This window comes from Argiope bruennichi, chromosome 4 (assembly GCF_947563725.1).
Source record: "Argiope bruennichi chromosome 4, qqArgBrue1.1, whole genome shotgun sequence".
Lineage (NCBI taxonomy): Eukaryota > Metazoa > Arthropoda > Arachnida > Araneae > Araneidae > Argiope > Argiope bruennichi.
This window is the reverse complement of record NC_079154.1, coordinates 65,449,543-65,472,954: the sequence shown is the minus strand read 5'-3', so window position 1 is coordinate 65,472,954 and position 23,412 is coordinate 65,449,543. Positions and strand designations below refer to the sequence as shown.

The window sequence follows — 23,412 nt, the reverse complement described above, 5'->3', positions numbered from 1 at the left end:
TTTATTTCCTTTATCCAAATAAAAAGGATAACAGTATTTGCAGTTGTACAAATCATCCACTAGTACAGTGCACACTAACAACACATTGTGGTTTTTGAATGCTGATTAAATATTTAATAAGAATTTTTAAAAATCAAAAGCATTAATTTGTATTTATTTATATTTATCTCTTTCCTCTTCTCCTCCCTCCCAATTAATACAAGATATAGAAAGGATGTTTTCTTTAGAAGATGAAGAGAAATAGGATTACATGTTAAAATAAAAATAAATTAATTAATTTGGATAACATGTCTATTTTTAATGGTTCCCCCCCCCATTATTATACCTATATAATTACCAGAAAAAATAAAATACTATATATGACTGACAGAAAATATAACACTTTTAATGAATTCCTTGAAAAAAATGCAAACTATTTATTATTTCAAATCTAAAGCAATAAATGTAAACTATTTATTTCATCTTTAATATATCAGTTTTTAACAAGTGTTACTCAAATCTTAAACATATAGCACCAGCCGAGGGAAAGAAAAAATAAAGTTTTACAGATGAAACAATAAAATGTACACAAGAATAAATTTTGTTTGGCGATTAATAGAAAAGTAAGAATTATTTTATTTAATACACTCTAAGTTATAAATTGAGCATTTGTATTTTAAATGATAAATGCATAATAGGCTGCTAAATGGATGATTTTATGACGTTAGAAATAATAAGTTAATTGAAAAAAATATGGAGCAGTAGTGACATCTTGAAAGTAAAAAAATTACAATCCATTCCGTAGAGTGCTTGATAAATTTTTTCATTGCATTATTTCTAATCGGTAAGCAAAGAGCAAATAAAAGATGAACATTTCACAGAGAAAAAAATTAAGAATCTGAAATTAAAGAACTAAGTAATATCAATAACAAAATATACCAGAAAACTTACGTCAAACTTATATCTTCAGTATCAACGTTTTGAAGACAATTTCTCAATTCTTTTAACACTTTAGTCCGTGAGCCATTCTCCAAAAATCCCCAGAATGTATCCTCTTCGAATTGAACAGAGCCTACTGTAACTTCATCTCCCTTTTTCAGGTTAGATAGCACTGAAGGAATTGTTGTTAAAGAGCTAAAACATGAAATTAAGAGAAAAAAATTATTATGAGGTAAAAGGAATTGATGCAAACATTATATTAAAATTTTAAATCATCAAAAAAATTTATACAAAAGGCAATTTGTAAATATTAATTATGTTTCTACAATACTAATCATTTTGAATACCAGTTTCAAATATTTATAAAGAGAAAGTGTAAGATTGAATCCAAAATCATACCTAGAAATAAAGCATAATTTCATTGTTGACATCATACTTTCTATATAAGTTTCAGTATATCAGAGTTATAAATAACACATAAGGCAAAAGTACATTAAATCATCAGGAATTATTTTAAAAGTATTAAACCCTCCTTCATTAAAATTTTTAAAATGGAATATTTTAAACAAATAATTTTGAAAGATTTCATTGTTGAAAAATAATCATCATTGCTGAAAATTAAATTTTCATATCAAAATATTTTAAACAAGTTTTTAATGTAGATATGAATATTAATTTTAGAACAGAACAAAAAAAAAGTGCACATTCAGAAATTCATTAAATTTTAAAAATCAGTCTTCTTATACATATCAAATTTAACTGCATAAGTTTTTTTTTTTTTTAATTTTTATTCAAAGATTAATGAGAGATTTTTAAAACAAAGAAATTATCTACTTTATAAAATTTTTATTATTAAATTAAAAACATTTATTAGCTACATCAATGTATTTAATGTTTCAATGATGTCGAAAATTATGCAAAAGATGAGAAAACAACATTCAGATAAAATTAATAAAAATTTCACGTGAGTTACAAATCACATAAATTCAAGTTTTTGATTTTTCAAGAAAAACCTCCCACTATATTTTTATAAGAATATTCCAACAGAAATAGAGAAATTTAGATACAGAAATATTTCATAACTTATCTTTAAATTTAAGTATATCCATTTCTCTACTTATTACAAATTTTTTGAAGTGAATAAAATTTAATACTAACTTCTTAGATTGAGAAAAAACTTCTAGTTCTTCCATTTGACCAGCTTTCAAAATAGAATACAAAGACACTCCTAAAAAAATGATGATTTTTTTTTAATTTTAATATTTAAGTGATATTTTTAATATAAAAACTTTATACAACAAGAAGAAAATTATTTTCTTATGGAAATTAGAAATTTATAACATTAAATTACTAACCGCCTTTGGCAACCTGAATAACCTAGAATATTGTTGTTTCATAACTTATTATTCATGATTCTCCATATACATATTTCTAAGCATCAAATTATGAATAGACATCAAAGTCATATTTTAATAACCTTATTTTATAAAATTATTAAAATATAGGGATTATAAAAATTAAATATTAAAATATGGGGATTATAAAAATTAAATATTAAAATATGGATTATGTATAAGAATTATTCGAAAATAATCAAATTCCATGAAATCAGAATGCATTTTAAAAACAAAACCTTCAGGATATTACAATTTGAACATGTAAAATATTGTGGTATTATAACTTTACCTTCTTGTTCCCCATGTAAACTATACAGATATAAAATAGAATCTTTCTTCTTCAACTTACAACAATAGAAGATAATTTCATGGATCAATGAAAATAGTTAAATAACTAATGTTAAAACTTATAGGGGGGGGGGGGGTATTTTTAATGCCAAATGCTGGGACATTAGTTACCATTAAAAGGATATATATATATATTAATTTTAACTCCTTCTCCTATTAAAATAGCCTAACTTGAATGAGTATATTCTGTACTGATGGATCAGTTTAGGTTTTAAAGGAGGATGCAGGATGTACAACAACTATACAGATATGATAGTTTGGAGAGATATATCAGCTATTCATATTTGACAATAATGAAATGAGTTTGCTTGCAAGACAGTTTCAGATATTTATAAAAAGGATAATGGTAAGTTTAAAATAAGATTCTGAAATACTTTTAAATTTTATATATATATATATATATATATATTATTATTATTATTATTATTATTATTATTAAATTCTATATTGATTGGATTGAGAGAAAAATTAATATTTTTGAGAAATTCATTTATTAAAGCTGATTTTGACATAAAATTTTACATTGAAGATGAATATCATTAGCCCAGTATATGAATAGAAAATATTTATTGTAAACTGGAGTCATTTTTATACCAAAAATGAGATTAAAAAAATATTTTACTCATAAATATATAATTTTTAAGTGAAGGGCTAAATTTAAGGATTTAAGATTTCTTTAAATGACAAGAAACTGGTAAAATGTGATAATTTTTATTAGTAATATTCTATGATTTTGAAATGCCTTTATGTGCTTTTGTGATCTCAATACAATGATCTCAATACATTGCTAATATTTTCTTAACCAAATTAACTGAAATTTCAATTCCATACATGTGATGCTCCATATCTGTGAATTTAATAAAAAGAATGATTTCAGTAGTTCATAATAAGGAATTTCAAAATAAAGACTGGCTTTAATTATTAATATAAATAATCAAAATAAAATGCTTTTTTAGTACACTAATAAAAGAAAATTATTTTTAAACTTTTTATTGAATTAGTTATTTATTAAAATTAATGCTCCATACAGTTTAATCAAAAATTTGTATAATACAAGACATTCTATTTTAATTGTAAGGAATAAGGAGTTTTACCAATAAAGCACATATAGCAATATCACATTTTGCAAAAAAAAAAAAAAAAAAAAAAAGTTCGGATTAAATATTTTAGACAAAGACTTTGAAAGGCCAATATTTACAACACTAAAAAACTTTCTGAGTATTTTCAGGATTTGAAAAATGTGTCATTTCTGCAATATTCATTGACATTTTAATGTTATGACTAAATAATTGGGAAAAATAGTGGGGGGAAAATCAACCTTATTTTTAAAGAAACCCAAGTAGAAAATTTTGAAAAAGAAATGTTTTAATTAAATATTTTATGCAAAACGTTTTTTAAAAACATATCAACATATATATGATAGCACCACCCAAATCTAACACAGAAGATTTCCTATTTTTTTAAAAATTTGCTTTATTTTATATTTAAGAAAAGCATTATGAACAAAAAAAATCCTATGGATCATCCCTTATATATACAGTAGACTCCCGATTATCCGCGGGCGGGTTATCCGCGCCTGCCGCACAAAGTTTTTTTTTTTTTTTTTTTTTTTTTTTGACTGATTTTTTCAAAAAGGTGCAGTTTTACAGTTATGCTTTTGTAATTACATAATACATTACAGTATTAAAACAGTACATATGTATTAAATTTTCTGTGTATCCTTGACGCCTCTCGTAAGTACAAAGCACTTTTCTGTTTTCATTAACAAAATGCATTTTAGGTTCGTTTTGAGTGATATACTAAAATATTAAGCGTTAGTTAAACATTTCCTGCTGTTTATTTTACGTTTTATTGTACATAAAACGATTTTTCAAAGTTTGGTATACGGGTAGAGCAAACCTCGTTTGCTATACCCGTTTTTAGCTTTTTTCGGATTATCCGCGATTTTTGTTATCCGCGGCGGCCGCGCCACCCAATTCCGCGGATAATCGGGAGTGTACTGTATATATATATATATAAAGACTGCTGAAATTCAGAGAATTTAGAAAAAGAATTTTTATGCTAAAATTCAAAAATTAATAGTGAATCAAGGACACTGATCTATACAATAACATAGACAAAGTAGGATATAAAATAAGACAAAGCTTTTTTTCTTAAATTTACTTACCATCTTCATTCATCAAAGCAATATTATATATATTGTTAGTGAATCCATGCACATGACCCATTAACACTTTATTTTTAGTATGGTATTTAAAAGATGATATTTCTTCTTCATTCCAACTAACATTTCCATGGCTCATACCATCCACTAAATTACAGCACACGGCCTAAAATTAACATTAGATAAATTAGTATATTAAAAGCAAGCCATATATGCAAATAAGTGAAATAATTATAATAAACATATTAATTCTATAAAATTTCTTTGATCCATTTTTAATTTTGCTTGGATCATATATATTTCAAGATTTAAAATAAAAACTTTTTAAAAATGTAAAATTCCAATTTTTAAAAAAAATCGTTTCATTTCTCCATTTTGGGGTTTAAAAAATAGCATTTTTTAAAAATACTTTTTACTTAATATAGCTAACAGATTCTTAGATCAGATAACTCAATACCACATGAGTCTTAACACTGAATACACATGTCCAAATTCTTCCATAACTTTTAGACTAGATACAACTGAAAAGACTATGTCAAGTCCTATATTAGGGAGAACTTTTTCTTCTGATTTTGTTATTGATTACAACATTGATAAAATGAGCCATTCTGACAAAGGTATTGATCACAAAATATGATGGATTATCGGATTTCATATGATAGTGATTCTATAAGTCTAAAAAAGAAAGAAAGCAACAATGATTAGAATATTCCATGTTCTCAAGTGTTCACACAAAGAACTATTTCTAGCAGTTCTGAAAAAAATTTTGATGAAGACGTAGATGAATGGACATTGATTGACACTGATCCAGTCTTTGAAGTGTTTTGGGTTTGGCCCTGGTTAAGTGATATGATTAATATTCCTTGATCCACATTTGATGCAGCGAAGTTATTTATAGGCAAAAAGATTAACTCACAATTTTGAAGAGAGAAATAATGATATTTCTTGTAATTGAAAAATCTAACAACATAAATTGTTTTTAAATCTTCCACATTAAGTTACAAAACAAACATGAAGACTTGGATAACAATAAATATATTCACAGATTACCAGATCTTTTCATAATTATATGAATCTTATTATATCTAAAATGTGCTCTAAATAATATTATTGAGAAGCTTAGTTATCTGCTAAAAGCTTGAAAGCAATAGAAAAAAATTCAAAAAATTATTGCATAATCTATTCAATATGCACAAAAATATTGTAGAACTTCAATACTGTAAAGATACTGTAGAAAAAAAATGATTATGGATACAACCAGTGATTCAAATAAAAACTGAAATCTAAACAGTTATTGCTACAAATGTGCAATCATTATGATTAAGTGTTCATATATAATTTCAATTATTTAAAAGTTAAAATTTATGTCAAAATAGTTTAAAATCATTCATATTTAAGAATACTAATATATTAGAATAATAATATACTAAAAAAATTATGAAATCTTACAGTAAATCTAAACTGTATTATTATGCGACTAAAATGAATTGTTTATTGTATTTCCTACCGATTAAAGATTTCGTTCTTATTAGTAAACTTTTTTTGGGGGTGATCCCTTAAGTGATATAAATATTTTATCATTGTTACAATAAATTTGCAAAACTTACTTGTGCATGGTACTTTTTCAATATTTGAGGCAGAAAATAAAGCTTATTATTCGACAAATCAGAAGTTCCCCCATAATCAATATATTTTGCAATCGAAGAATTTGGCATCACCTGCAAAAAAAATCAGTTAGTTCTTTCCAGCATATCACTTAAGAATTTCATATGAAAATTTTAGAAATGATAAAAATATCCAATTAAAAAATTTTATTACTTTTAGAATTGCCACTCGTAAGAATTTCCCTTCTTCAAAAGTACAACAAACATCACCTACAGCACATTTTACAGGAATTTTCTGCACTAGTGAAGTCATTTCTTTTTCCATCTGATACAAAACTTTCTCAGCTCCATCTAAATGTACCCAGAAATTGGAAGGACTGCAAATTTTGCTGACAGACACCTAAAAAAATGTATGAATACTCGTAAGAAAAATTTCATCAGTTTTTCAATAGTATTCTAAATTATTAGGTTAGCTAATAAATTATAATAAGATAAACACTTCCATAGCAGTAGTGATAATATTTTCTAGATTTTGAACTCACAAATTATTTACATGTTTTTATAACTGTCTGCTATACATTATGCAGATTGGGGAAATCTTCAATAGGCAAAGTAACAAAATCTCTATTCTGCACAGTTAAGATAACGAAATTCACTTCAATCAAAAGTCATTATCAATGTTTCAGCTACTTTCAGTTGGCATGATTGTTCAATTTTGAGATTTTGAAGAAATTCTATTTTTAAACCATGCAGAATCTGGAAGGGGGCTTTAAATTACATTGTTAAATATAAAACAACAAAAAATATAATAAGTTAGACAGATGAAATCTCATATGTAGTTATTACTTCCAATCAGTAGATTCATAACAAGTTTTAGATCAAACCCATTGAAGAAAAAACAATTATGTGTAAGGAATACAAACGCTTAAAAGTGTAACAAATAAGATGAATGCTAAACAAAAGTTAATGCCTCAAACAAATTATTTGTACCTATCCAAGAAATAGAATAAATTAAAGTTTTTGAATTATTAATTGGAAATAAATCATACCAAGAAACAGATTAGAAGAAAAAAAAAGGGATTATGACATATGAATTGACTTTATGAAAGAAGCTATATTTCTGGATGTAAAAATCGATAATTAATGGAGTACATGTGAAAGCAAAATCTATACTACATAAAAGTGGCATTTTTATGAAGGAGTGTACAAAAAAGTTGAAAACAGAACATTTTCGTTCAAAAGTGAGCAGCCACAAACAAATAAATTTGTCTATTATTTTTCTTTTGCAAGGAGAGGACATGAGCCCAGGTGAAATTTAGTATAACGGTAGTATGTATTGAGAGTGCATATTCAGCCAACCAAATCAGAGAAAATAACTTTCAAACTTCTGGAATGGAATATGCACTAGTAATTTGTCACTGTTAAATAGCATGATCATCATAAATGCTTCTTATCCATGAAATTAGCATTAAATCGCAGATATTTAAATTTTTTTCCAAAATTTAATTAACAACTTGCAAGCATTTTTGATTAATATGTTGCTCATTTTCTATGCAAAAACATATATTCTTCAAATATTTAAATAACAATTTACCTTTTTAACAGAAAAATAATTATAAATTAAAAAAAAAAATTTAAACTGAATCAAAAATTTAGTGGCAAATCAGGACAATAATAAAGATATTCACTTGGCAAATGGGGGAGAAGGATTGACAATGGATATATTTTATTAATTTTTAATTATTTCAAATTATCAATTTACAAATATTTTTAATTTATGTTACTCATTTTTTATCCAAAAATAAATATTCTATTGAATACTTCCATTACAATGAGAATTTAATTTTTAAACTATAAAAAAATTATAACTTTGGAGGCAATAAACAATTTAAATTATTACTGCATTAAAATTGTTAAAAGTTTAAATTTTTGTATTTTAAGATTGACATATTTGTTTCAAATCATATTAAACTGGGTATGTCATGGTAATTAAAGAGACTACATGATAATTTATCACATACAAAAACAAATATTTCCGATTTTAATAATAAAAAAAAGGGTTGAATATTGATGGCCCAGAATCAGACAAAAAAATTTTAATGACTGTTCAAAACCAATAGAAGACCAGAGAAATAGAGCTTTGTGTGTGTGTGCATCTTTTTTCTCACAATCAATTATTTCATGATCTAGATAACATATATACTTACAAGGAAAATCGAAAATAACATTAGCAAGAATCCAAATAAAGATATGTAATTCAACAACAAAAACCTTTAATTTAAAAAAAAAAAAAACTAAAGCTTTTAGCATTTTCAGCGTTTAGCATCACCTCAACCATATTTTGAAATTCTTCATTTCTACAGCACCCATTCTCCCCAAAACTCTCAAAAAAACAAATCGGTGTTATTTATTGCCATTGGAGATCAGAGATAATATTACTAATTATCTTTTTATCTTTAATTAATTCTGTATTACATAGATAGTTAAAATAATCTAAAGTCCAAATATCTATGCCTAGTAATGACTAGCATATTAAAATCATTAATAAATTGTTAAACTAAATAAAGAGAACATTTTAAAATGCATTTATATTTGTAATTTCTGTTTAAAAGTTAGATATTAAAAAAACATTAACTAAAAAGTTGAATATTAATTGAAACTATTTGTAAATTCTTAATTTAAATTGAATAATTGAGGAACAAATTCAAACTAAAAACATCCAGTGGATATGCAGATGGCTGTGCAAATGAGCTGCTCATGAGAACAACAACTTACTAGTATTAACTTACTATGTTATGCCAAAAGTTATGAAAGCCATTTTGTTATAACTCACTGGCTATTACACTTTAATATCTTTATGATTGAACATCCTATAGACATACAACGATTATACTAAATTCAATCCCAAAGTCTTTTTCCCAAACCACGTCCTTCCTTTAACAGACAAAATCAGATTTATCCTAATCATAAAAGTAAATCAAATGAGTATACTTATTAATCTTTTAATACATCACAATTTTAATCTAAAAGAAAATGCTTTTTTTTCAATGACATTAATCTTACAAATTATTAAACTGTATAAAATCATAAGTAAACATTCATATAATGCTTAAGTTCGATGGTAAATGAAACGCAATTCATTGCGCTATTTTCATAGTAAAATTGAAGAAAGCTTTCATTGTTAGGTGAGGGAATCAGCTACCAGACATATCTTTTAGTGTGTATGAAACTTGAAATTCCCTGTATTGTCCAGGTTTCTATGAAAATTTTCAAATTACATTGCATTTTCCCAGTCTTTTTAAACAACTTTTAAATTCTCTGTGTTTTCCCAGTGGCATGGCAACACTGAAAAAATTGCATCCAAGGAATACAAGAAGTTCTTTTTCCTGTTGTTGTTTTTGCATAGTTTTAATCTTGGTTACACAAAATTTCCAAGACTAGAATCGTATTACCAAAATATAACATTAATAGCATGAGACCATTCATTATAAATGACCTAAGAAATGAATTATGAGAAGAAAAAAAAATTTCAATTATAATTACACCTATCAGAGCAGCTTAAAATGCAGTTGCATATATCTTTTTTTATCTATACATAATCAAGCCTGTAATTGATCTAAAGGAGAAAAAATCCAAAAATGAACACAAAAACAGTGTTCAAAGGAAAAACATGCAAAATATGAACTAAACAATCAATATATAGAACAAATTATTAAAACTGTAGCCCAATTGACTTTTTTTATTTTTAATTTATGAAAGTAAAAGACAAGCAGTATATGATTTCCCCAAATACAGTTTAAATATATTATATCAGAATAAATTTAAATGTATATACAAAAACAAATATGAGGAAAAAGCAGTGCTATATGGTAAACATAACTGACCAGCATATTTTAGCAAACATTTCTTTAATGGTTAATAGATCTTTGCAAAATCTCAAGATCCATTACTAGCTTTTATATATATAGGTCCTTCACTGACATGACTCAATAAGTATTTCATAGTTTGTTTTTGAACATCAGTCACATTATTACTAAAAACAGCTTCATTTTGTTCGCAAGATTCAGACATGAAAGAAATCTTTGAGATCTGGGACCTCATTTTTTTAAAGATGAATACTTCAATGCAATTTGGCAGCTTTATCCAATATTTTCTTAGCAGCTTTCTCTGATACTAACTTTTTCCTTTAAACTTGATTTGTTTTTTTTTTTTTTTTTTTTTTTTTTTGCTAAGAATTTCTCTGTAGTCTCTTATGGCTGAATTTACATTTTACAGAGATTTTTGTCCATTTCAATTTTAAGATAATCGTTTTGTATATTTTTGAAAAAGCGGGAAAAGATAAGAAATTTATAAAGCAGAGAACTTTGGATCCACAAAAGAATCACATCCCTGTCAAAATGTAATATATTTCATCTGCCTTAGAAATAAGAAATACTTCTGTAAAAAATATAATTAGTTATTGATAAAAAGGTTCAGTATTTCAAAAGACTTTCATTTGTAATATCAAAATTAAGATATAAAATTACCTTATATTGTTTATTCAAAGACAGCTTTTGCTCCTGTATTTCAGTGATTTTTATAAATTTCTGTAAATAAAAAGAATTTCTATTAAATTTTAAAAAGCTATAACATAAATCAATATGCATTAGCATTTATCAAAAAATAGGTGATATACATTAATAATATAAATTAGCTGATATATTTTTTAAGCAACAAATAGCAGAAAGGCTTGCAATAAACTTTGTATTTCTTTCATTAAAAATCCTGTTTAGAAACGAGAAACAAGATCCAAAAAAATCACAATACCATTTTAATGTTATTTTCTGATTTTTGTCGATAATCAATAAATTGTGTTACTGTTGTCAAATTAATTTAGCAAGTGAAAAAAAATATAGCCTATTATCAAGAGCAATGGGAAGACATTCAACCATTTTAAGACTAATATATATGCCTTTTATATTAGTATATTAAATCTTTTTAATTTAAATTGAATTTCATATCTCCACAAATTTTTGAACAATTTAAAATAAAGTTTTAAAAAAAAAATCACTTCTTAAAAGGAAAAGTCATTAAAAGTATTATATCTTATATAAAATATATTTTTAAAAGTATAAAATATATATAATATAAAGTATTATTTAATGTGTTTATTATATAAGTTAAATATTTCTATTTTGAAATAAAATATTTACTGATAAATTAGATTTTAAAATAAAAAGTTTAGCCTACCCTTTGAATTGCATTATCACTATTTCGGTTTGGTGAGGCTCTTGGTTTAGCAGAGGTTACATCTTGAGCTTGATATTGAGGCATGATACTTTGATTTCTATTAACAGGTTGGTTTATAGACACATTGTGAATCATCTTCTTTTCATTATCTGAGCTGCTGCCTTCAGACATATAACTGCTATCATTAGCAAATTGGTTTTGTTTTAAATTTGTCATAAACCTAAAGATTTAAAATTACAGTGTTCATCGAAAAAATATAGTCTTAAATAATAATAGAAATACTAAAAACTTTTTTAATCTTGCAGTCTTTCAGAGTTTACTTACAAAGATTTACAAAGAGATTTATGGTTTGGCCAATCTTGATGTTGACAGTTCACAGAACAGTAAGTTTGTCCACACTTTTCGCAGGAAAGCTCTCCTAATTATAAAAGAAGCAATATAAATTTAGAAATATTATTAATCAACATAATGAACTTTAAATTGAATATTAAGTTTAATATATGTTACAGGATTTTTTTTTAATACTTTTACAAATAATTCACATTTTGGAGTTTAAGATAATAACATTCCTCAAAATTAAACTTCAATTAAAATGGTAGAATGGGTACAAAACATGTAATTTTTACCCCTGCAAAATTTCCTGAATAAGTTATTTCTTCCTTACTATTATGAAAATTTTCAGAAAAATTGGAATCAGACATTATTAGTAAATGACAAAAGTGTTTCCAAAAACAAAATAACATTGAAATTATCCAAAAAAAAAGGTTCTTTTTGGCAGATGTAAACAATGGCGTATAACATACTATTTTTTTTTTTTTTCCCCATCATTTAATTTGTATTTCGCACACATGCAAGCTATGCATTATAAGTAAAGTTTTGGCATAATAAATACATACGTCTGAGAGATTCATGTGTTTCCCGAGATAAATTCAATCCAAAAAAAGTCATAAATCATCAGTCAAACAATTTTAGCAAAACAAAATGCAATTCCTTAATTTTTAATAAGATCTATATTTTAAAAGTAAGGATAGTTTTGTTAAAAGGTTTTGGTCTAATACAGGGAGAGCACAATCTGGAAAATTGAATTCAGGATAGGATTTTTTAAGACAAGTAGCATACCTTAAAGATATTCATTCAGTGAAATTTTAAAGCGCAATGGCCAAATGATTCCGAGAAAATTACCCAAAAACTTTGAGCATGGCTTATATACTTGTAATTTACAGCGATCGCTAGAGGTCCTGACATTGCAATTTAGACAGCATCCACTCTGTGTCAGCAAGACCGGGGTTCCTGGATTTTTTTTTTCTTTTCATTTCATTTTCTTCCAAAAATATTTCACAATTTACAAATAATTTTAATCAATATGTTTTCACTTTTTAATACATACAAAGGGTTCATTCTCTTAATTCTAGAGTTATAATTTAATTTTTAAAAGAAAAATAAATTTTTAATTCAGATATGTTTATTTAATAGAAAAAAACATTTAAATTCAATTAATAACTTACAAATAATTCAATTTAACACATTAATAATTTTAACATTACTTATTTTAATTTGATATATAATTAATTTTGCAAATAAGCATTTTAATTCAATGTATCATTCACTTTCAATTTGATATGTTACTAATTATTTTTGCAGAATTATGTTCATTCACACTGTATTGTAATTGTAATTATAATTAAAATTTTAAACATTAAAATATAAATATAACTTTGAAGATTATAATAATTATTTAAATTATTTATCATCTTAAAATTTGAAAAATTAAAAAAAATTTTGATTTCAATAAAGTTAAATTGTTTGTTTTAACTAAAAAAAAATGTATAATAAAAATTAAAGACAGCAGCTGATAATTCATTAAATATGGCAGCAAAGATTCCCAATATTAAAATCCAAAGGAAACAAAAAGGAGGTGTTCAGTTATTGAATCTAAAGGCAGATTATTCGAAATTTTTAATAACATAATACAGAATGCCTCCATAGATTGCCCAACTTTCCGACAAAAGACAAATACTTTTTAATGTAAATGAAACTTGTTTTCCTACAGACTTATTTAATGTCCTTCTTGTGAACAGTCATTAATTATCAATTGTGCAGAATGTTAAAATATATTTTGTTTCCAATGATTCAAGAATAAATACCATTTTGGTCCTTTTATGCCATTAAAAATAATAAATTTCTAGAAATATTGAGTAAAATTTTTTTTAAAAATGCATCAATATTTATAATTATTTTTCTTTTAAGAATTAAATTATAATTCAAGAAGAAGGAGAATAAACAATTATCTTTGCACAAAAAAAATTAAAAAACATATTAAATAATATTAAAATTAGCAATATATTAAACTGAAATATCTGTAAGTTGTTAATTCAGTTTAAATATTTTTTCTATTAAAAAAAATGCATTTAAATTTAAAATTATTTTTCTTCTAAAAATCACAAATAAAGAATTAAGAAAATGAACACTTTAAATACATCAAAAATTAAAAAAACTTATTGATTAAAATTATTTGTAAATTATAAAATACTTTTGAAAGGAAATGAAAAGAAAAAAAAAAAAAAAAAAAACTAATCCAGGATAGAACCCTAGTCTAGCATACACAGAGCGGGTGCTCTTCCAATTACACTGTCAGGCCTTCCAGCGACCACTGCAAATTACAAGTATATAAGCTGTGCTCAAAGTTTTGGGGTTATTTTTTCGAAAGTGGCTGGTTATTGCACTTTGAAATTTCTTACTGGAGGAATATCCTAAAGACTATACCGTACAAAACCATACCATATATCATAAAAAATCCCATTCCGAACTTAATTTTCCAGTTCATGCCCTCTTGCAAGTCCACATGGTCTTAAAGTCTTGGTGTAAATCATGGTCTTTATACTGAACTTTTAGTCAAACAGTCATATCTTGGAACTGTTTGCCAGTTTTACTCAAGGAAGATGAAGAATAAAAACAAATGTGCACAGCAGAGTGCTTAAAAATGGAATTATTTGTTTCCTTCCAGTGGAGTATCCTTTATCCATATTGTTTACCAATATTCAAATCAAAACTGAACAATAATTCAATAATTCAACAAAAAAATAAATTCCTTGACGAACACAAAAAATAAATTCCTTGAGAAATTATACAATAATAGCAAAACTTTTATAAATATTTCGCCCATCAAATATAGTAAAATTACTTGCACACTAGTAAAATGCTTTACTTGTAACTTAAAGAAAAAATGTGGAAATTGATCCTTATCAATTTTTTTCCCTTTATTGCATAAAAAGAAAAACAATTTAGAAATATAAATTTTTAAAAGGATGACATGAATGTATTTTGTAAATTTTTATGGTTAAAGGGTTTCGTATAAGAAAAATACTGTTCTTTTTCTTTTTTAATTTCGTGAAAAAATTACACTGAAAGCAAAACCATTTTTTGTTAACTCTGCCAATAACATGAAAAATAAACTTTTGAGAAATATATTATATACTTATATATATGCAATAAATTAGATATGCTAGTTAATCTATCTTTTCTATTGTAATTCCAAATGTTAATTTAGCCAGCTTTCTGTACCTGAATTGTTTTAGTTAATGCTGAACCTAGCCATAACCCTGAATCAATATAAAAGGGGTGAATTCAAGAATAATAATACCATAAAACTATAAATACAATTGTCAATATTTCTTTTCCAAAGGCTACTAATAATGTATCATTCTACTTAAAAAGACTATAATAAAATTATAAAAAATAAATAATGCAAAGAACAGGCTGAAGGAATATATTTAGATAAGCATATAGAATATAAAAATAGGACAAACAATAAACTGGTTAATTGATGTAAAATAGCCAACAAAATTTGAATTGGAAACAAGGCATGTTATAAGCATGCAGTAATTAAGTCCCATTATAAACTAGATGGATGAAATTTTAAATGTAAACCTTCTACCATATGTGCAGAAACATAGACAGCTTTCATTTTTGATTGTTAGTCAATATTTCTTTTCCACAGGCTACTAATAATGTATCATTCTACTTAAAAAGACTATAAGAAAATTGTCAAGTTTGTCAATATTTCTTTTCCAAAGGCTACTAATAATGTATCATTCTACTTAAAAAGACTATAAGAAAATTGTCAAGTTTGTTAAGAATTACAATGTATTAAACATTTTTAGTTTTCGAATAAATTTCCCTGACTTTTCCCAATCTGCCAGAATTCTCTGATCATTCCCAGTTCACTGAAAATCATGTAAAGATAAAGGAAGTTATTAATTCAAATTTCTAATAAATTAAAATTCTCTTTTTTTAAGGGGGGAGGAGAACTGATATATAAATTCTCACTTCCGTGAATTTTTAGCACTTTTCTAGCAAACATTTTGTGTACTATCTTACACTTTAAAATAAGCTCCTAATATCTAAAACTTCATTTAATAAAAAAATATATATATAGAAATTTCATACTAAATCTGCTTGAATGGCAAATAATTGCGAGAATGTATAAGTGTTGAAGACACTTTAGGGCCAAGAAAGATAATTGTAGTTGAGCAGTTCAGAAAACATAACAATTCCAAAATTTTAATATCACCTTTAAAACTAAAATATTTTATTAAAAAAATAGGCTTATTACTGTTTTCAGATACGATAAATTTTACTTACCCTTTTTCTTACAAAACAGACATTGACTTGAAATTAACTTTGGCATATCTGGATCATATGCACTTTCTCTCAGATTAATCACAGATTCTGAATTCTTATAAGCAATTCTTTGACCTCCTTGTAAGCAAACTGTTAATGACTGCAAAAGAACATCTATATATATCTATGCTTTTAAATATTTTATACATTTAAATTATTAAATTATTATACAATTATTACATTTAAATATTTTATATCAAAAAATAAAAATCTCAGAAATTATTCTCTTTACTTTTAAAAGTTAAAAACATATTTTTCAGACACATATTTAAAAATAAAAACTATTTAACTTTTTCCTATAGAATTTAACCCTAATATTCTTTTTGCATTAGCCTTTTGAATCTTAAACACCCTCTGATACAACAGAGAACATGATAAAAAGGGGGAGGTGGGGGGGTTGCGACATTTTTCAAGTTATCTTCCTCTGATTACTACAGCTACCATTCTTGTTATCTCATTAGAAATAAATACAGTAATGAATAAAACAATGTTAAGGAAGATTATAGAAATACAAATTATTTCATGCAAAGATTTAAATTCTAGCTGCATAAAAACATAACATTTCTAACACTCAACAGAAAAAAGTTAATTCCTTCCATTCCTTTTGAAATAGGCATTAAACTTACAGGCATAAAACCTATTTTTTAAGAGGGCCAAAAAGGAATAGCCAAACTAATTTCCGGATATTAAATAAAATGTCAGTAATGCAAGAAATAATCTTCATCCTATAACCACATTTAGTAAACGTCATCTCTACTAAGTCCCTAACCTCATTCTGTTATATAAAGTGATATTTTTCTTCATCCTACATAATCCCATTAAGTAGAAAGAAGAAGGATATCAGTTAATATGGATTTATTTGCTATTAATCATTCCCCCTTTTTAAGATCTTACTTTATTTATTGTATCTTTTTACAGTAAGAATTCTAAAACAAGAATAATAAAAATAATAACGAGAACTTACATGTACTGGATCTAAAGCAGCTGCACGACCACGACCTACTGCAGCTAAACGACTCAAGCTTGAGGTTCCTGAGGAAACTGAATGACCTTTACCAGAAGAGGCTTCCGAGACAACTGGACAACCGCGGCCTACAAAGTATTGCAACTCTGAGTAATAAATTTTTTTAAAAAAAATTTCATATAAACTTGAAGCAAAGTGCTATATCAATATTTCCCTAAGGGAATTTTATCAAATAAGTAAATAAGATAATAATGTTAAAGCTGAGATACTAACAATTTCAGGAAAAAACTACTAAAGCTAAGAAAGATTTAAAATAAAAATATTACCTCTTCCCTTTATATCAGGATTTTTTTGATCTGGGGATTCATTTTTCTTGAAAATACAATAAATCAATGAATAAATAAAAAAATTACACAAAAATATTAATATAATTTTGTTAAAAATATTATAATAAATATTTTAAATAAAAAGTCTAACTACTATATGCTTATAATAACAATTCAAAGTCTTCTTATTTTGATAATTAATACTTTGGATTAAAAAAGACATGAATGAATGCACAGAAGAGGATCTTTTTAAGAATATCTTTTCTCTTTTAAATTTCATTAGCATTTAAAAGAGTCAGGATTTTTCAATAAATAAACACTAATTTAAAATTCAATTGCAAAACTATAGAATCATCTAATATATAAAAATAAGTGTTTGTTTGTTCATATTTTATGTACTGCTTGACCATTCATGCAACTGTGTAAAACTTTGCCAACTTATTGCTTATTATAAACAAAGTACAATTATTAGCATTTATTTTGAACACAACAAAATTTACAAACAAATCATTTCAATCAACACTATTTTTAAATTGACAATTGACAAAAGAAAAACAGTAAACAGATTATGTCATTTGAAGTAATCATACATATATCAAACAAAATAAAATTATGATTCCCAATGTCAATCCATGCGAGTGAAATGAAATCTAAAATATTTAATGCAAGTGCTAATTTTTTTTCTATTTGTCAATGAATACCCATCTATACAAGATATTGCTGAATGACAATATCTGTCAATATTTTGGTTGTGGCGTACTGCACATATTATTTAGAGTATATCTCACACATAGAATTATTATTCAAAATAGAATTATTATTGATGCAGATCTAGGCAACTTACATATAATGGAAATTTTCCACTGCAAACAGTAACTTTTTCTTTTTGTTTAATGAATCAACAAACAATATTTCATTTATATAAGCATACATTATGTTAATTACTTCTTCAAAAAATATGCCTTCAAAACGTTCATCACTTAATACATCTACCAGTTCAGCATGCAGAAATAAGCAAATTCAAGCTTCTGAAACAAAAAGGGACGGCAAGCAAGAAATGAAGCAGATCATTTACGCATTGCAAATTCACATGCTTCAGAATCTAAAGATCATCATGATAAAAATATAACATTCATGTGCTAAAGATCACGTGCATCAGAATCAGAAGATTAACATGTGGCAGAAATCGAGGCAACTATTCATAATGGAAAGTCAAATGAAGATGTGCTCATTCCACGCATTCCCATTATTCTGACCAACATGCCTTTTTATTCTAAGTGACTGCATTTTCAATTTGGCACGCACTTTTGATTACTGTCAACAAAGCACAAGGTCAATTACTTCAAGTGTGTGGACTGAACCTAGAAAATTCATGTTTTTCACATGGCTAGTTGTGTGTTGAATGTTCACAAATTGGGTAGCCAAGAAATTTATTTGTCTTTACTGAAGACAGAAAAACAAAAAATATTATTTACCCTAAAGCACTTGAACAATAAATTTTTAAAAAAATAGAATAAAAATAATTTATACTTTTTCTTTATATATCTATCGATTTCAATGAATATATTTATTGACAACAAGAAAATAAATATCATTCTTAATTAAACAAGATAGCAATTTTAAATTTCAAACAATATTTCTAAAATTATTTTTTCTACCACAGGTATGCACCAAGAACCAAATGGTTAATAATAATTATTAAAAGAAATATTTCTTATTTTATGATTTAAAATATTCAAAAACAGATGAAAAATATGAAAGATTAAAAGAAATTTTAGCAATAAAATACAAATATGTAGCAAATATTACAGCCAAATAAAGCTACCATTACTTACTTTGCTCTCTGTATTATTTAATGCATATTCAATTTTCCAGTAAAATGGAGGTTTGCCATTTAAGCAAGATTTTGTGTCTAATGCATCCCTTTCATTGTAATAAGTTACAAGGCTGTAAAAAATTAAGCCAAAGTTTATAAACAAGAAAAAAATATATTTACTGATAATATATCTATTTATTTTGGTTAAATAATTTCTACAAATCAATGAATTTAATTTAAAGAACATATCATTTCCTTAATTTAAAGATTTCAACATAAATAAATAGTTTTCAAAAATGCTCATTAATTTCCAAATTTAAATCAGAGCATGCTTGTTGAATAGTTAAATATTCCATTTTTCATTTGCAAACTAATGAAAAATACAATATTATATATATTGCACTTAGATCACAGCAAAAGCAGAAGAACTAAACTTAATAAAAATGTATAAATGTTTACGAGTTTGTGAACTGATATTTAAATATCTAAAAATTCTTTTTCTCACATTTAAATTCAAACAAAAACACTAATGTCCAAGACAAATGGGCTTTTTCCCCATGCATTCTAATTTAATAAACTGACATTACCAGCTGCATGAAAAACATTACTAATCCCTAAAAAATTAAAAATTCAGTTATTTTTCTGTTTTCTGACCAAATAATGAAAAAATTCTTAAAAGATTAGATTGAATTGATAATGATCTCATTCCTTGTTTGATATTTCTGCTGAAAGCTAACATCCTTGGTTTTATTGGTCACATTCCACAAAGCATTAATATTCATTCAAAAGAAAAAAATTTACCCAATAGCTGTGAACAGCAATTAAAAGACATGATTAAACTAAAGATTCCCCTTCTTATTTTACCATTTGACATTATAAAGATATATTGTAATTCTTCTCAAGTATATATTCCATTTGTATTATACAGAAAAAAAAAGAAAACTTAGCTCTTATTAATTTTTTAAAAAAATGGAATGAATGGATTTTACAAATTTTTAGAGGTTTCATATATTTTCTATTCTCAGATACAGAAACTTTCCATACTAATGTGCATGAATCAGGAGGTTTTGATCTTACCGAAATAGGGATAAAATGAGAGATGGAGAAGATAGTCACATTTTATTTAACAATACAGAAAATTCTGATTGTCAACATAATCGGGAAGTAAAAATCACAGAAAGACAGCAAAACTGAACTAGCCAAATTAATAACAAATATACAAGTCTTGATTCAAAATTGTGTGGATTATACTGACTAGAGTAAAAAGAAAGCCCAGAAAAATTATCTGATGCAAAAAAAAAAAAAAAGCCTAAAAGAGAATTATGGAATACAGCCTTTATATTATTTACTAGATATCACTTCTGCCAGATAAAATCATCAAAAGTGATAGTATCATATTTCTGAAATGATCAACACATCAATTTGTATAAGAGAAATGAGAATGATGAGAAAATACAGGAGAAATATGTGCTTGTATAATGTATCAAATATCAAATTAATTTAATGTGTTTGGTATTATTTTAAATTTCAGAGGCATTCTGTTTAAAGTAGGAATATTTTATAGATTAAATTTTAAAGATAATAATTTAAAAACTGCAAGAAAATATTGGCAATAATATTAGCATGAAAATTTGAAGGCACCACAATTAGCAATTATTTCCCAATATTCAAAGAGAAAAGCATACATAAATAAATAAATAAAAAAATGATTAAGCATAATGCTTCCAATTGTAAAAAAAGATATCAGAAAAGAAGAAAAATAAATTCTTGTAACAAACATTTATTTACAATAAATTACTTCTAGATTATAATGCTGAGCAATATTTTAATCTAGTTTAAAATAACTTTGAATATTACTGAGGAAAAAATCCAAACTTTCATTTTCGTAGCTCACAGTAGGATCAAAGTAGACACCAGTGAGATACATTTTCGGCAACTTTCTCCCATATTCCTTCAAAATATCCATAAATTTCTCAAGTGTTAAACTTCTCAGAGACCACACATAAGTATTCTGTATTTTACACTAAAGAAAACTGGATATGCATTTTGGCTACGTTTTCTGACCAAAGGAAAACAAAATTTGACTCGCAACTATAATTTTAAGACCATAAACTAAATAATCATAAGACCATAAACCAAGCTCTGTTAATCTAAGTTGATGCATTTGGAAATATTCACATTTATATACATGAGAATGCAATTGAAAGATGATCAACTCCTTGGCGAATCTTATCAAAATTGATAAGATTTATTGATCCTTTCAATGCTGAATCAGAATATAATTACAATTGAACGCTTTACATTTTATAATCATGCTCATCTATTCTCAGAGAGTCAGGAAGCCTTCCTGAGAATGGAACGTTTAAAATTTGATAGAAATTTACAAAGTTGATGTAGAAGCCACGTGCCAAACATCATTCATCTAGCACCATGTGTTTTTGAGTTAACTGTGTTCATAGACAGATATAATTCCAAAAAAGTGTTTTTCGAATTTACAGAGGTCTAAAAGCAGAGATAAAATCTTCACATTTTTACAACACAATGCTTTTAATAATACTTTTTCTTTGTATACAAGGAAATGAGAAACCACACTATTAGATATTTACACTTCAAAGATGAAAATTATAACAGAAATGTCAGTTGAACTTTATTATGTTGCAATTTCCAAAAAATGCAAAAAGAAAACTATTTTTTCTAATTATGCCAATCAATGTTATATTCTGAAAAAAAATGAAAACTTTCAGGATTTTATATTTTATATATATATATATATGCAATTAATTATTTTTGATTTTCTTTCTTTTCTTCACTGCAATTCCAAATAATATAATCAAATCATATAATTGATCTAAAATCAACGAATTAACAAATTACATCATCGGATTACCCTAGTAATATAAATTATGCAAAAAAGTTACAGTGAAATAATCCATTTTTTTAAATAATATATTGTTAAACATATATAATACAGGATATAATAAGAGAAATTAGTTGTTTTAAAATAATCAGCAAAAGCAGAATTCATTATAAATTAGATGTGCTTCAGAACTGAAAGCAATTATGGTGTTGATGATCCAGCCAAAATTTTGGTCTATCATAATTTTAATGTAAGTATCTGCCATCTGACAAATGCAAAGAAACATGAATGACCTCCATTTCTAACTTCAGTAAATGATTGATTTTTCACTGATTGTCAATGATTTTTATTTTACTTATAAAAAAAACAATTGTAGACTATGATCATTATCAAAATAAAGAAAAATCCTAATTTTAGAGTAAACTTTTTCTCTGGTTTTTCCCAATCTCTAAAAATTCTCTACCCATTTCTGACTATCCGTGCTTCCCAGTCAGCTGGCCAACCTGTTTATTTTCACATTTGAGTGTGCTATAATCCCCTGCACAAAAGACATGTCTTATAGCAGCACTCCTTTGCAGTATGATGCTAAAGATGACAAATGAAGTAATATGTCCATTTTCTTATGAATTATTTAACACAGATAATTATATATTAGAAGGCTTTCAAATACTCATATCTTTGGAGAAAGGGTGCTAAACTTGAAAAACTGAACATGGAATTTTAGACTTGAATTGCTTTAATTGACTAATGTGGTTGAATCTATTTCCAAGCTTCTCACAACTATTTTTATTTCATTTGTAGGGGTATCAGAGAAAATGCCTTTAGTGACTATTTCAATTGATTTCATTACTCTGACAGATATAATGTAGCATTTACATTCATTGTCTTCTATAAATTCAAATATTTATTTGAATTTGTGGCAAGATATTTAGAAAATGTTTTGAGGCCAGTGAAAGAATCAATAAAAATTTTGATGAATTCATAGAATCCTTTAGATTAATATTTGGTGTTATGGATAATACTGAGTTTTTTAAGATTTTTTTAAAAATTCAGATGTGCAATGAAGAAAAATGAATATGCTCCACTAAGTGGAATGGTAAAACACATGA

The 23,412-nt window shown here is 25.7% G+C and overlaps 1 protein-coding gene across 4 annotated transcripts in view; it reads right to left on the bottom strand.

The window, feature by feature from the left end:
• Positions 1-23,412, bottom strand: part of LOC129965854 (uncharacterized) — a 53,403-nt gene that overhangs the window by 16,181 nt on the left and 13,810 nt on the right. For all 4 annotated transcript variants that reach the window (XM_056080090.1, XM_056080094.1, XM_056080093.1 and 1 more), the window contains 12 exons: positions 19,466-19,577; positions 17,631-17,676; positions 17,305-17,432; positions 16,302-16,440; positions 11,985-12,078; positions 11,661-11,880; positions 10,958-11,017; positions 6,646-6,831; positions 6,435-6,545; positions 4,831-4,993; positions 2,077-2,146; positions 931-1,113 (listed from right to left, as the gene is read on the bottom strand). In XM_056080090.1, the coding sequence (XP_055936065.1) occupies positions 931-1,113; positions 2,077-2,146; positions 4,831-4,993; positions 6,435-6,545; positions 6,646-6,831; positions 10,958-11,017; positions 11,661-11,880; positions 11,985-12,078; positions 16,302-16,440; positions 17,305-17,432; positions 17,631-17,676; positions 19,466-19,577 (1,512 nt within the window). The remainder of the gene's footprint in view (positions 1-930; positions 1,114-2,076; positions 2,147-4,830; positions 4,994-6,434; positions 6,546-6,645; positions 6,832-10,957; positions 11,018-11,660; positions 11,881-11,984; positions 12,079-16,301; positions 16,441-17,304; positions 17,433-17,630; positions 17,677-19,465; positions 19,578-23,412) is intronic.